At 43.8% G+C, this 15000-nt stretch overlaps 1 protein-coding gene across 1 annotated transcript in view; it reads right to left on the reverse strand.

Moving 5' to 3' along the window:
• Positions 1-10672: 10672 nt before the first annotated feature.
• The window catches only part of LOC110159992 (TBC1 domain family member 10A), a 42317-nt gene continuing 37989 nt past the window's right edge, over positions 10673-15000 (reverse strand). The window contains 3 exon segments of the mRNA XM_055150742.1: positions 10673-12582; positions 12584-12960; positions 14678-14832. Of these exon segments, the coding sequence (XP_055006717.1) occupies positions 12105-12582; positions 12584-12960; positions 14678-14832 (1010 nt within the window). The 3' untranslated portion in view covers positions 10673-12104.

The raw sequence follows: 15000 nt of genomic DNA on the forward strand, positions 1-15000 counted from the left end.
ATCTACAAATATATCTATAAATATATCTACAAATATATCTACAAATATATCTATAAATATATCTATATATCTATAATATCTATAAATATATCTATAAAATATATCTACAAATATATCTATAAATATATATCTACAAATATATCTATAAATATATCTATATATCTATAAATATATCTATAAATATATCTATAAATATATCTACAAATATATCTATAAATATATCTATAAATATATCTACAAATATATCTATAAATATATCTATAAATATATCTACAAATATATATCTACAAATATATCTACAAATATATCTATAAATATATCTACAAATATATCTATATAATATATCTATAAAATATATCTACAAATATATCTATAAATATATCTACAAATATATCTACAAAATATATATCTATAAATATATCTATAAATATATAAAATAATATATCTATAAATATATCTACAAATATATCTATATATATCTATATATCTATAAATATATCTACAAATATATCTATAAATATATCTACAAATATATCTATAAATATATCTATAAATATATCTAAAATATATCTATAATATATCTACAAATATATCTATAAATATCTATATCTATAAATATATCTAAAATATATCTACAAATATATCTATTATATCTATATCTAAATATATCTATAAATATATCTATAAATATATATCTACAAATATATCTACAAATATATCTATAAATATATATCTATAAATATATCTATAATATATCTATAAATATATCTACAAATATATCTATAAATATATCTATAAATCTATAATCTACAAATATATCTACAAATATATCTATAAATATATCTACAAATATATCTATAAATATATCTACAAATATATCTATAAATATATCTATAAATATATCTACAAATATATCTATAAATATATCTACAAATATATCTATAATATATCTACAAATATATCTACAAATATATCTATAAATATATCTATAAATATATCTACAAATATATCTATAAATATATCTACAAATATATCTACATATATATATATCTATAAATATATCTACAAATATATCTATATATCTATAAATATATCTACAAATATATCTACAAATATATCTACAAATATATCTACAAATATATCTACAAATATATCTATAAATATATCTACAAATATATCTATAAATCCCCTTTAAAATATTCAGCACAAATATTTTCAAGCCTCAAATTCAAGAGTCAAAATTCAGAGAGTAAAATAAGAAGAGTTTGTCACAGCAGCAGGTTGTAACTGTTATTATTTAAACATTATTATCAGTAAATGTGACTCTGTGCTGCCCCCTGCTGGACGTCTGCGGGGAACAACGCCTCAGAAGGAGCAGTGCCTCAGGTTAGCGTCAGTAAAAGACTCAGACTCACACTCGGGTTTGTTTCATCTCTGGGTTTTATTCGTCGCCACAGATTCTGAAATGTTCTGAAACACTGGAGCACCGAAAAACACCGTCCACACGTGAGCAGAACCCGGCAGAACAGGAACATTTTGGGTTATTTTGACAAATTTAACCACAAAATCTGTAATATTTTACTGGTTTTATGATAATACTGATATAAGGAAGAGTTTTTTTTGGCCAATTTAATACAAGGACATTAGGTTTTTTCAAGATTTTTGGCTCTAAAGTTTTACAATACGATTGCGTTTTTTTTTTTTTTTTTTTTTTTTGTGATTAAATTTGGAATCCGGCTCATTCTGACTCACGCAGCTGTAGATGTTTTTACAGTTGAACATGTAAACTCAAAAACACTGATGAGAGCTTCACACATGTAGATCCAGATCCAACTGGGGCCTTGGAAATCCTGGAAAACTCCCAGAAAAGTCCTGGAAAAGTCCTGGAGCAGTCCTCAGGCGAGAGCAGGTCCAAGGCCCGGGAGTATTGCTTGAAAATGGTCCAAGATTTATTTTTTTGTTGTTGTTGTATTTAATTTTTTTTTTTGCCAAAGCTCGGCGGCTTTGGAACAGTCGAGATGGAAGCGCAGGTTGCATAGACGTTTGATCACGAGAAAAATGGGACAAAAATCCGACGCTGCTCAGAAAAAAACGCCAAACTTTTTAGACGATTTTAAGAGAATTTGGTTTCAATTTTCTGTCGATGCTTTTAAACGTTTAGAAGCAAAGTTTTAATTAAAGCTGAACTATGGAATGTTTACGGATGAGGGTTTGTCGCTCGTCTCCATGGCGACGTTACTGCTTCACCAAACATATCAGGAAACATTTGTCTGACTCAGAAATCCTCCTGAGTTTACAGAGAACATTTTGTATGTGGAGCCACGACAAAACTAAACCCCGTTTGTTAATGTAGAGGAGCAGAAGACAAACAGACTGAGCTGCACTTTCTTGTTCTTGTGGTTTTACACAAACATCACGTCTTGGTCTTTGCAGTGGAAGGTGTTTCTTGGTGAACAGTTGGAGACTTTCACTTTGGTGTTTTTGACTTTTTAAATTCATAACTGAGGTGGAACAAGGGATCAGGATTTTGTTTTGTCGTTGCTCCACATACAAAATGTTCTCTGTAAACTCAGGGATGATTTAGTCAGACAAATGTTTCCTTTTTGGTTCTTCCTGTGGATCAATCCTGCCCATCACCTTCACCTTTCACTATTTTTCAATTCTGTTGAGAAGAGAAACAGTTTGAACGGAGGTTTGAGTCACACACATCTGATTCACTTTTACATTTATGAAGTTCACAAACACATTTTTGGAGTCGTTTTCTGCTGTTTGGATCCAACAACCACAAAATGACGATGTCTGAATCCCAAAACTAAAATATGACAATATCAGAACCAGAAACAAAAGTGAAATGGTTCAAATCGACTTTGTCAATAGACACGTCCCACTGGGAAAACAAACATGGAGGTTTGATGTTCACTTTTTCACAAAATCCTTCATTGCTCGATGAACAGAAGTTTGAAATTCGTGATGTGTGAATTAAAACTTTGCCTCTAAACGTTAAAAACATGGACAGTAAATTGAAACCAAATTGTCTTGAGCGACGCTTTACATCAGTTTTTGTTTGGTTCAACTTTACGCTCACTCAAAAATCAGCGTATTTACTCTCCGCAGCTGATGTTGACGATGTTTTCTGGGGGTGTGACGCTAACTGGAGGCACTGCTCTGTCTGCGATTCCGTTAAACTTTCATTTGAATTTAATTTGAACCCAGTCTGACCACAAAGAACAGATTTTCATCATTTTTCTTGAGTTTTCAGACGATCTTAAAGCCCATCAGTGTGTTTTTAATGCCTGCGTTGTGTCGTCATGGCAACAGCTGAACATTACTCCACAGACATGCACGTAGCACACCCCCAGAGCGACGTCAGCGCGGAGTCGGAGCGTCATCGGAGCGTCGTCGTCGTTTGAGCGTCGGTTCGTTCGGAGCAGCGTCGTCTCGGGGGCCGACAGTCGGACAGAAAACCACGGACCACACGTCAGACTTGACACGTTTTTATCTTAAATTATTTGCACAATTTGAGTTTTTTTGAGATTTTACACTTTTGTTCCGTCGCGTGAACCCCGCGCTCTTCAACACCGTCGTTAGTCCTTTACACCATCGTTAAAATCTTCATTTAGAACAAAAAGAGTTTAGTTTTTTTTACAGTACATTTTTAAGACCTTCATGTCCCAGAACCTCGATCAAAACAAAAACACACCAGAGAAAATGACTGAGGCCAGTTTGGTTTTACTTCACACGGACCTGATCACTGCGTAACTTTTCCCGGTGGAGGGTCTTGTTGCTGCTCGTTGCTATGGAGACGTCATGGCTTTGGTCAAATGTTCCGCAGTGCGACATTAAACAGCTCGAGTCAATTTACAGGTGGTTTTATCGCTCAAAAACACCACGAAAAACCGGGGTTCTGACTGTGAGCGGCGTCGCCTCGCCACAGATCTGATCCGTAACTTGGTCCGGTTTGGTCTCCGTGACAATAGAAAGGTTTAATGAAACACTGCGGAACATTCCAGACAAAACAACGACCAGAAAACCACCAGAAAAGTCACACATTCTACGTCACAGTTACGCAAATATGTAAAGCTGCACTGTGTAACTTTTCAGGTAGAGGTTCCGCGGCCGCTCATCTCCGTGGCGATGGCGTTTCGTCGTCTGAAATGTTTCACAGCGCGGCATTAAACGTACCCGTCTTCCTTTCATTCGCTCGTTCATTTCTGGTTGTTTTTGCGGCTCAAAGAAGCTCTCCTCTCCACAGATCTGACCGGCCTCTCCTGCCTGTTTCCATGGAGACTGTTTAATAAGTTTAATGCCACACTGTGAAACATCCCAAGCAAAGCAATAACAAAATGTTCAGAAAAATGTACAGTGCAGCTTTAAATCGATCTGAATGTAAATAAAATTGAGGATCTTTTGTTTTTTTTGAACGTTAAAAACCAAACAAAGGTGAAGTTCTTCAGTCACTTGAACTCGGTGCTTTTATTTTGAAACTCGTCCTTCGTAAACAGAGAAACAAAAACATGCATCAAAAAACACTCAGAGTTTATCAGGAATTTAACACAGAAATGTGGAAATTTGAACCTTGTTTTACATTTTGAGCTCAGAGTTTGAGTTTTTATGAGAATTCAACATTTTAACAGAACTAAACCAGGACTAAAACAGGACTAAACCAGAACTAAACCAGGACTAAACCAGAACTAAACCAGAACTAAACCAGAACTAAACCAGGACTAAACCAGAACTAAACCAGGACTAAACCAGGACTAAACCAGGACTAAACCAGGACTAAACCAGAACTAAACCAGGACTAAACCAGAACTAAAACCAGAACTAAACCAGAACTAAACCAGGACTAAAACAGGACTAAACCAGAACTAAACCAGGACTAAACCAGAACTAAACCAGAACTAAACCAGGACTAAACCAGGACTAAACCAGGACTAAACCAGGACTAAAACAGGACTAAACCAGGACAAAAACAGGACTAAACCAGAACTAAACCCAGGACCAACCCAAGGACTAAATAAGGTCCAAACCAAGTCTGAAACTGGACTAAACCATCAACTTAACCAGGTCTAAACCCAAATCTTAACCTAGATTAAACCTGATCTAAACCCAATCTAAACCAAAGTCTAAACCCAGGTCTGAATCCAGCCTAAACCCTAAACCCGGTCTAAACCCGGTCTAAACCCGGTCTAAACCCGGTCTAAACCCGGTCTAAACCCGGTCTAACCCGACCCACTGGCCATTTTGTCGTTTCTGGTCCAAGTTTTTTCCTGTTTGTTGTATTTTCCAGAAACACATCTCCATGGAGACACGTCGGTAACGGACCGTCCTCTAGAAAAGTTCCGCAGTGCAGCTTTAAGTAAAACAAACCTCAAATACAAAGAAAATCTGTGTGAAAATCATTTTAAATTATTTTAAATAAATCCTGATTTTCCACTGAAATTTCCACATTTCCGTTTCAAACCCACCGGAAAAAAAACTCCGAATGAACTTTGAGAACGTGCAAAAAACTCAAAGAGGAAAAGCTCCCAGCACAGCGTCGTCCAGTCGTCCAGGCAACATAGAAAAATAATAATAATAATCCATGATATATCTTTAAATTAAGCACTTTGTACATAAATACACACGTGTGATGCTACATTGGCCACACCAGCTTCTGACGCCGCGGAACAAAAAACACAGAGCAGAGGAAAAAAACGACAAAAACTCACAGGATTACACAGATCTGAGACGCTCCCATTCCTTTTTGTAGGGAGTATTATACTTCTCTGGTGTATTAACTTTAACACGTCACATATTTACATCACCACGTTCTTTTTATCATTTTAAATTTTGATATTTGCCCAAAACAACGCAATAACATTAACACGCGTTCACAAGTTTCTCTCCTCCCTTTGCTCCCCGTGCTAAGTCACTCCCCCTTCAGAGCGCTACCACAACACTCAGAAAAAACTCCTGCACGTAGCGTCGGGTTTGTCGAGTCGCCGCGTGCAGTTTTGCGTCAGGTTTTTGTGTATTTTTGGAGTTGTCGTGCTTGTGGGCGGAGACTCGTACAGAATAGGGACCAGGAGAGATCGCAAGATTATTCAAACTCACACGGATGGCTGTAAGACCTTTTCAGACGTGTTTTTGACGAGGGGACGATGTTAGAACATGAGAGAAAACGACCTCCTCTTAAATAAAACCACTCGTCTGTTTCTAGATTTACTCTGGTCACATATTTGCCGGAAAAAGGAAAACGTTGGACAAAAAGTGGATCAAAATAAAGTCTTTAAGTCTGTGTAACGTTGTGAGTTTTGTCGTTCGAAGCCTCTGCTGTCGTGTTCCTTCAGGTTCCTTCTCATGTTTTTCTCAGTGGTGATTTTAAGTGCAAACTTCAGATTCTTCATTTTGTTCAGACTCAAAAACATTTGAATTTCATCCACAAAACGACACAAGACCAAAGACCAGAGACCAGAGACCAGAGACCAGAGACCAGACTCAGAGGGCAGAGTCGACCCGGGGCAGATCGAGCGCAGAGAGGCGGGCGATCTGCGGCTTCAGACCCTCACACAGCTCAGAGGAGAAAGGAGTGTGTTGCCCAAGGACACGGTGATAGTGAGTTGATTCCAGTTTTAATACTAAGTGTAAATGAGAACTAAATAAACCAGGTCCAAATCGGGTCTAAATCAGGTCTAAACCAGGTCTATCCTGACTCCTCTCCGGCCTGAACCGTCTGTGGTCTTTCTGTTGTGTCTGTTAAAGTCGTTAATCATTTGTTGTATTTTTCCAGAAACACTTAAGAAATAAAAAAGTTTGTTCAGTTTTTTTTGGTCTGGACTCGAGTGAAACCAGGACAGAGTAAAAATCACACCTGCGGCAAACAGAAAAAAATAACTTCACAGGATTCAAGACTTCATGACTTCAGGCGTAAAACGATGAGAATAACGGTTTTTACACAAACGAGCTGCTCCCGTCTCAGTGTAAAGGTCGACACACACCACAGGATGTTTCAGTCGCAGACGATTTTTTAAACGTGAGACAAAAATCCCAGAGCAAAGACACGAGGAGAATCTGATGAGACTTTAAATCTCCGATCTCTCCAGACTGCAGTGGGATCTGTGTCCCGTCTCCCGTCGCTCTGAGACTCTGAAGTGTCAAAGATCAGACTCTGAACTTCGAGTTTCGACACAAATCCAAACTGTCCAGTGAGGTTCACTTGGTCTTCGATCATTTATGTTATTAGGTTCTTTTTTCAGACCAACAGTTTGTTCTGCTCCCTGCGTCTTCCTCAGAGTCTCGTGACGCTCAGATGATTTAAACAGGTTTTGTCTCTGTCTTCTAACCGGAGGAGGCAGGACGACAGCGCCACCTGCAGTCCCACTCAGTTGGAAAAAAGAACCTAATAACACAAGTTCAAACTGTGTGATTATTATTTGAGAAATGTGGAGCCAAACTTCAGATCCAGGATTTTTAAAGCGTCAAAGTTTGGAGATAAAGTGTTGGGGAAGTTGAGTCACTGTGGAGAATCTGCAGCTTCAGCTTCAGCTTCAGCTTCAGCTTCAGCTTCAGCTTCAGCTCGATCTGTGCTCTGTGTGGAAACAGACATGTGACTAAAGAAGGACTAAACCAAGACTAATCGTGGACTAGAACTCGGAATCTAGTTCCGCCCCTGAGAGAACCCCGAGCCCGTGGAACAGAGTGTCTCCAAGACGCGATCGGGCATCAGCTGCTCTTCACCCTGTGGAGCACGAAGTTCTGCGCTGATCCTTTCGCTCGCGGTCACCTGACGGTCTACATGGGCGTGTCTCTGGCTTTTCACCGCTGCTGATGTCACCGTGATTTTAGCGAATTTGAGTGAAGAAAAAAACAGCACTTCAATCCAAATTAAAAAAGCTTTGTGATGCGCATTACTCACATTTGTACCGAGTCAAATATTCATATTTTTTCCGCTGTAACGCCACATTACTGCAGCACAGTGACTCTAAACTTTTATATCACGTTAATCCCAACACTGATCACGACACGCAGCTTCAAAATCATGTACGAAGACACAAAATCAGGTCACGTCTTCATAAATCGCAGCCGAAATCGGCCAGTTTCTCCTGTGGTGCGTCGGCCTTTACACTACAGGGATTCATGAGGCTGGGAGTGGGAGGGCATCTGACACAACCACCACATCTGCAGATTAAAGAGAAAAATCTGACCTGCCTAAACCAAAAAACATAAATGAGATTAAATAATAAACTTCAAATCACCGCGGATGAGGTCATTTTCAGTAACGCAGGTGTCGATTTTTACAGTGTCCAGATTTTTACAGAAAAAAAAAAAAAAAAGGTTTAACTTCCATTTTGTCTTTGCAGAAATGTTCCACACTGTTCCTTCTCAAGCCATTTCAAACTCAAAGTCCACGCCGCAAAAACAAACCCACACCAGCTAAAATCACTGCAGTTCTTCTGTTTTTACCGTTTTTTATTGAGACGTTTCACATTAAAACGACTCAGGTCCAGGTCAGAGTCGAGTTTCTCGGTGACTTGAGCTCGCGCAGACACTTCGGGGGGTTTTTCTTTGCTGCGTGGAGTGGAAATGGCGGCGGCGGCGTGGGGGGTTTTTAAACAATGAGGTTTTTACAGTAACACGGTTTCACCACGACTCACGACATTAAGAACAATAAATAAGATCAGTGCCTGTTACAAACGCCGCAGAAACACACGACGCACAAACGCACGAGCGACGCACAAACGCACGAGCGACGCACAAACACACGAGCGACGCACAAACACGCGACGCACAAACACACACGAGCGACGCACAAACACACGAGCGACGCGCAAACGCACACGAGCGACGCACAAACACACGAGCGACGCGCAAACGCACGAGCGACGCACAAACGCACGACGCGACGCACACAAACACACGAGCGACGCGCAAACGCACGACGCGACGCACAAACAACGCGACGCACAAACACACGAGCGACGCGCAAACGCACGCGACGCAAACGCACGAGCGACGCACAAACACACACGAGCGACGCGCAAACGCACGAGCGACGTGCAAACGCACGAGCGACGCACAAACACACGAGCGACGCGCAAACGCACGAGCGACGCGCAAACGCACGAGCGACGCGCAAACGCACGAGCGACGCGCAAACGCACGACGCACAAACACACGAGCGACGCGCAAACGCACGAGCGACGCGCAAACGCACGAGCGACGCGCAAACGCACGAGCGACGCACAAAACACGCGACGCACAAAACACACGAGCGACGCGCAAACGCACGAGCGACGCGCAAACGCACGAGCGACGCACAAACGCACGACGCGACGCACAAACACACGAGCGACGCACAAACACACGAGCGACGCGCAAACGCACGAGCGACGCACAAACACGCGACGCACAAACACACGAGCGACGCACAAACACACGAGCGACGCACAAACACACGAGCGACGCGCAAACGCACGAGCGACGCACAAACACGCGACGCACAAACACACGAGCGACGCGCAAACACACGAGCGACGCACAAACGCACGAGCGACCAGACTTCACTTCAGAGGCTTCAGTCTGACGGAAAATAATCAATTTCAGTTAAAAGATTTTCCGCTCAGTGTTTCCTTCATCGGCCTCGAGAGTCTAAATGTTTTACAGCTGATTTTTCCTCAAATCAAGGTTTAAAATCCTTATGAATTCATTTTTGTTGTGGATTAATAAACCTGGAACCAAACCAGGACTAAACCACAAATAAACCAGGACTAAAACAAGGTCTACACCAGGACTAGACAGGAGTAAACAAAGATTAAATCTGGTCTAACTTGGGTCTAAACAATGCATAAACCTGGACTAAACCAGATCTAAACCAGGTCTAAACCAGGTCTAAACCTAGGACCAAACCAGGTCTAAAAAAGGTCTACAAAAGGTCTAAACTGGGTCTAAACCAGGACTAAACCAGGTCTAAAACCAGGTCTAAACCAGGACTTGACAAGGAGTAAACCAGGTCTAAACCAGGACTAAACCAGGACTAAACCAGGACTAAACCAGGACTAAACCAGGACTAAACCAGGACTAAACCAAGAGTCGACAAGGAGTAAATAAAGATTAAATCTGGTTTAACTTTAGTCTAAACAATGATCCTGGACGACCTGGACCTAGACCTAAACCTGGACTGAATTAAGTCTAAACCAGGTCTAACCCAGGTCTAAACCAGGTCTAACCCAGGTCTAAACCAGGTCTAACCCAGGTCTAAACCAGGTCTTAAACAGATCTTGACGTAAAGTGAATCTAAGACTTCATTTCGTGCTGTTTCAGTCCTGTTTTTAAACCGAGGGCTTTTCATCTGTGTTTTTTGGACCCATTTCTCTGTAAAAGTTCCAGGCGTCGATAATTAAAATAAAAATAAAGTTTGTAAATGTAAATAAAGCATGTGTCTGTGAGCGGCGGGGGCGTGTCTGTGAGCGGCGGGGGTGTGTCTGTGAGCGGCAGGGGGTGTGTCTGTGAGCGGCGGCCGTTTGAGCGGGGGCGTGTCTGTGAGCGGCGGGGGCGTGTCTGTGAGCGGCGGGGGGCGTGTCTGTGAGCGGCGGGGGCGTGTCTGTGAGCGGCGGGGCGTGTCTGTGAGCGGCGGGGGCGTGTCTGTGAGCGGCGGGGGCGTGTCTGTGAGCGGCGGGCGGTAGGGCGGGGGCGTGTCTGTGAGCGGCGGCGGTCTGTGAGCGGCGGCCGTTTGAGCGGGGGCGTGTTTCTGCGGCGTTTTCGTCTCCTATATTAATGCAGTTAATTATTTACAGAGCAACGCTGTGGCACGTTTCTGACAATGTCTTTGACCACAGAATTCAATAAAATAATAAAAACACAATTACAAAAAGAAAAAACAAAAACAAAAAAAGAAAACAACAAAAAAACCAAAAACAAAATCCTAAAATGGCGGCTGTGTTTTCGACAGTCCGAACGAGGATCCAGGCGCTTTAACCCACATCCAGTTTTAGATTAAGGAAGATTCTAAAAACGCAACAACGCAGAGACCGAACTGAGCAGAACCGGACAGGTCTGTAGGGAGTATTATACTTCTCTGGGGTATTAACGGTGAAGCTGCGTTCAGAAGGAAGAGTCAAAGCGTCCAGGTCGTGTTTTTTGTGCATTTATAGAGTTGTCGTGAGGGAGCCTGGGTGACGTAGGATTGTGGGCGGAGCCTCGTACAGAACAGACCCCGGGAGAGATCCCTAGATGACTCAAACCAGCGAGTTTTTGACGCCGCGGTCTGAACGCAGCTTAACACGTCACATATTTAGATCATTGTGTTGCTTTTATTGTTCTGAAAAGACTATATTCACCCAAAACAAATTATTAATATGTTTTATAAGTTTCTACCCTGCCTTTGCTCCCTCTGCTAACTCGCTCCCCCTTCAGAGCGCTACAAGAACACAACACTTTCAGAAACTCCTGCGCGTCACATCAGATTCGTCAAGTCGTCATCGCAGTTTTGCGTCACGTTTTTGTGCATTTATAGAGTTGTGGTGGGAGCCTGGGTGACGTGGGCTTGTGGGCGGAGCCTCGAACAGAACAGACCCCGGGAGAGATCCCTAGATGACTCAAACACGCATGGACGACTCTAAAACCTCTCCAGGCAGGTTTGTGACGAGGGAACGACGTTAGAACACGGGAGAAAGCGAAAACAGAAACGATTTTGCGCGATACCCCCTCGTTAATGAGTTTTTATTTCGACAACTGAGTCAAACTGAGATTAAATTTAACATTTTTGCGTCTTTAATCTTTTGGAATCTGCTCGTCCTCTCGTCCAGTTCTGCTCAGTGAAGTGGCCACGTCTTTTCTGCAAAACAAAAGCTCAAACACGACTTAAATTCAGAACAAGAATTTCGATTTTTTTCGTATTTCTGACTAAACTCGAACTGCGTTTACGAGCGCTGCAGTTTGTTCTAAGAGGTTTCTAAACTTTTGCTTGAAATATGTAAATTGTGCATTTGTTTACGCCGTTAGCAGAGCAGGAAATAAGTCTTCAGAAAGCTGAAACTAAGTAGAAATTAGTCAAAAACTGTAACTCTGATTCCAAACTGAAGTCATGTCTTCCTTGTTGAGCAGTGCGTCCTTTTTAAATAACTCTAGACGCCGTCTTTCGCCGCCGTAGCTCCGCCCACCTCCTCCGTTCCTCCGCTGGCGCCGCCGTGCTGCTTCTTCTTCGCGCTCCTCTTCCTCTCTCGCTCCTGTCTCTCCTTCTCCTTTTTCAACCGCTCCTTCTCTGCCTTCTCCTTCTCCCTCTTCTCCTTCGCCCTCTTCCTCTCGTCCTCCTTCTCCCTCCTCTTGTCCTCCTTCGTCTTCTTCCCGCCCTTCTTCCCGCCCTCCTCCGTCGCCGCCGCCTCCTCGGGTTTGGGCGTGGCCGGCGTCTCCGCGGGACACGGCGGCAGAGGCGCGTTGTTCGCCGTGGGGGAGGGGATTTTTGGCGTGATCTGCTCCGACACGATTTTGGGCGAGGGCGTCAGCGTGTTGGCGGCGTGCAGCGTGTTTTGCGCTTTGCCGGGTTCCGTTTTCGTCTCGGTCGTGGCCAGCGGGCTCTGGACGTGTGTGCCGGGCTTGGGAGGGGGGGAGCGGCGGTTTGGCGAAGGTCTGGCCGGACGCCGGAGGAGACTGAGGCGGCGATTCCGAGCGAGACGGCCCAGAGAAGGAGGCTTTTTTGGGCTGCGCGCTGAACGGCGTCTTGGACCTCCTGAAGCCGGGCAGCGACAGGAGGCTGGACGAGGCGCGCAGGGGGCCGGGGGGCGGGATCGGGCTGCCTAAAAAGGAGTAGGACCCCCCCGAGGCCAGCGCGACGGCGCGGCGTTTGTGCTCGTAGATGTGGCGGGTCCCGTGGAGGCGGCGTCCGGGCTCGTGCGTCAGCTCGCCGCGAGACTCCCGCCATTTTCTCACCTGGACGCTGCACTCGCGCTCGATCAAAGCCTCAGTGACGGGAAGAGTCACGATCTGAGGAGAAAAAGGGAACTATCAGGTCTACACCAGGACTAAACCAGGACTAAACCAGGACTACACCAGGACTAAACCAGGACTACACCAGGACTAAACCAGGACTAAACCAGGACTACACCAGGACTAAACCAGGACTAAACCAGGACTACAGGACCAGGACTAAACCAGGACTAAACACCAGGACTACACCAGGACTACACCAGGACTACTAACCCAGGACTAAACCAGACTACACCAGGACTAAACCAGGACTACACCAGGACTACACCAGGACTAAACCAGGTCTACACCAGGACTAAACCAGGACTAAACACCAGGACTACAGGACCAGGACTAACACCAGGACTACACCAGGACTAAACCAGGACTACACCAGGACTAACCCAGGACTACACCAGGTCTACACCAGGACTAAACCAGGACTAAACCAGGACTAACCAGGACTAAACCAGGACTACACCAGGACTAAACACACAGGACTAAACCAGGACTAAACCAGGACTACAACCAGGACTAAACCAGGACTACACCAGGACTAAACCAGGACTACACCAGGACTACACCAGGACTAAACCAGGTCTACACCAGGACTAAACCAGGACTACACCAGGACTAAACCAGGACTACACCAGGACTACACCAGGACTACACCAGGACTAAACCAGGACTACACCAGGACTAAACCAGGACTAAACCAGGACTAAACCAGGACTACAGGACTAAACCAGGACTAAACACCAGGACTAAACCAGGACTAAACCAGGACTAAACCAGGACTAAACCAGGACTAAACCAGGACTACACCAGGACTACACCAGGACTACACCAGGACTAAACCAGGACTACACCAGGACTAAACCAGGACTACACCAGGACTACACCAGGACTAAACCAGGACTAAACGGACTACACCAGGGACTTAAACCAGGTCTACACCAGGACTAAACCAGGACTACAGGACTACAGGACTAAACCAGGACTAACCAGGACTAACCAGGACTAAACCAGGACTACACCAGGACTAAACCAGGACTACTACACCAGGACTAAACCAGGACTAAACCAGGACTAAACCAGGACTAAACCAGGACTACAGGACTAAACAGGACTACACCAGGACTACCACCAGGACTACACCAGGACTAAACCAGGACTAAACCAGGACTAAACCAGGACTAAACCAGGACTAAACCAGGACTACCAGGACCACCAGGACTACACCAGGACTACACCAGGACTACACCAGGACTAAACTACACCAGGACTAAACCAGGACTAAACTACCAGGACTACACCAGGACTAAACCAGGACTACACCAGGACTAAACACAGGACTAAACCAGGACTACACCAGGACTAAACCAGGGACTAAACCAGGACTAAACCAGGACTACCACCAAGGACTAAACCAGGACTAAACCAGGACTAAACAGGACTACCAGGACTACACCAGGACTACACCAGGACTAAACCAGGTCTACACCAGGACTAAACCAGGACTAAACCAGGACTACACCAGGACTAAACCAGGACTAAACCAGGACTAAACCAGGACTAACTAACCAGGTCTACACCAGGACTACTAACACCAGGTCTACACCAGGTCTAAACCAGGTCTCTTACACCAGGACTACACCAGGTCTACACCAGGACTACACCAGGTCTACACCAGGACTACACCAGGTCTACACCAGGTCTAAAGTGTCTGTCGTACCTCCTGCACCAGCATGTCCTCGCGGATCAGGTCTGGGGAGATGTTCCTCAGACGTTCCATGGTCTCGTACATCCCCTGAAGCTCTCGCAGTTTATCTACAGAACCCAACATCTGCTTGAGAAGAACCAGGCCCACGCGGAAAACGATCTTTACTCCTGAAAGAAAGAGAAAGAAAGAAAAGAGGGATCAGAGAGGAGAGAGAGAAACGCCGACATCAACCACGAGGAATTTCATCTTTACTCTTGAGCAGAGCTCAGTCCTCAGGTCTTTTATTTTCCTCCCAGAGCTGTGTGTAACTCCAGGTGTGTGTGGTGTGTTGGTTT

This window comes from Boleophthalmus pectinirostris, unplaced genomic scaffold (assembly GCF_026225935.1).
Source record: "Boleophthalmus pectinirostris isolate CB_2022bp ecotype Guang Dong unplaced genomic scaffold, ASM2622593v1 HiC_scaffold_15, whole genome shotgun sequence".
Lineage (NCBI taxonomy): Eukaryota > Metazoa > Chordata > Actinopteri > Gobiiformes > Gobiidae > Boleophthalmus > Boleophthalmus pectinirostris.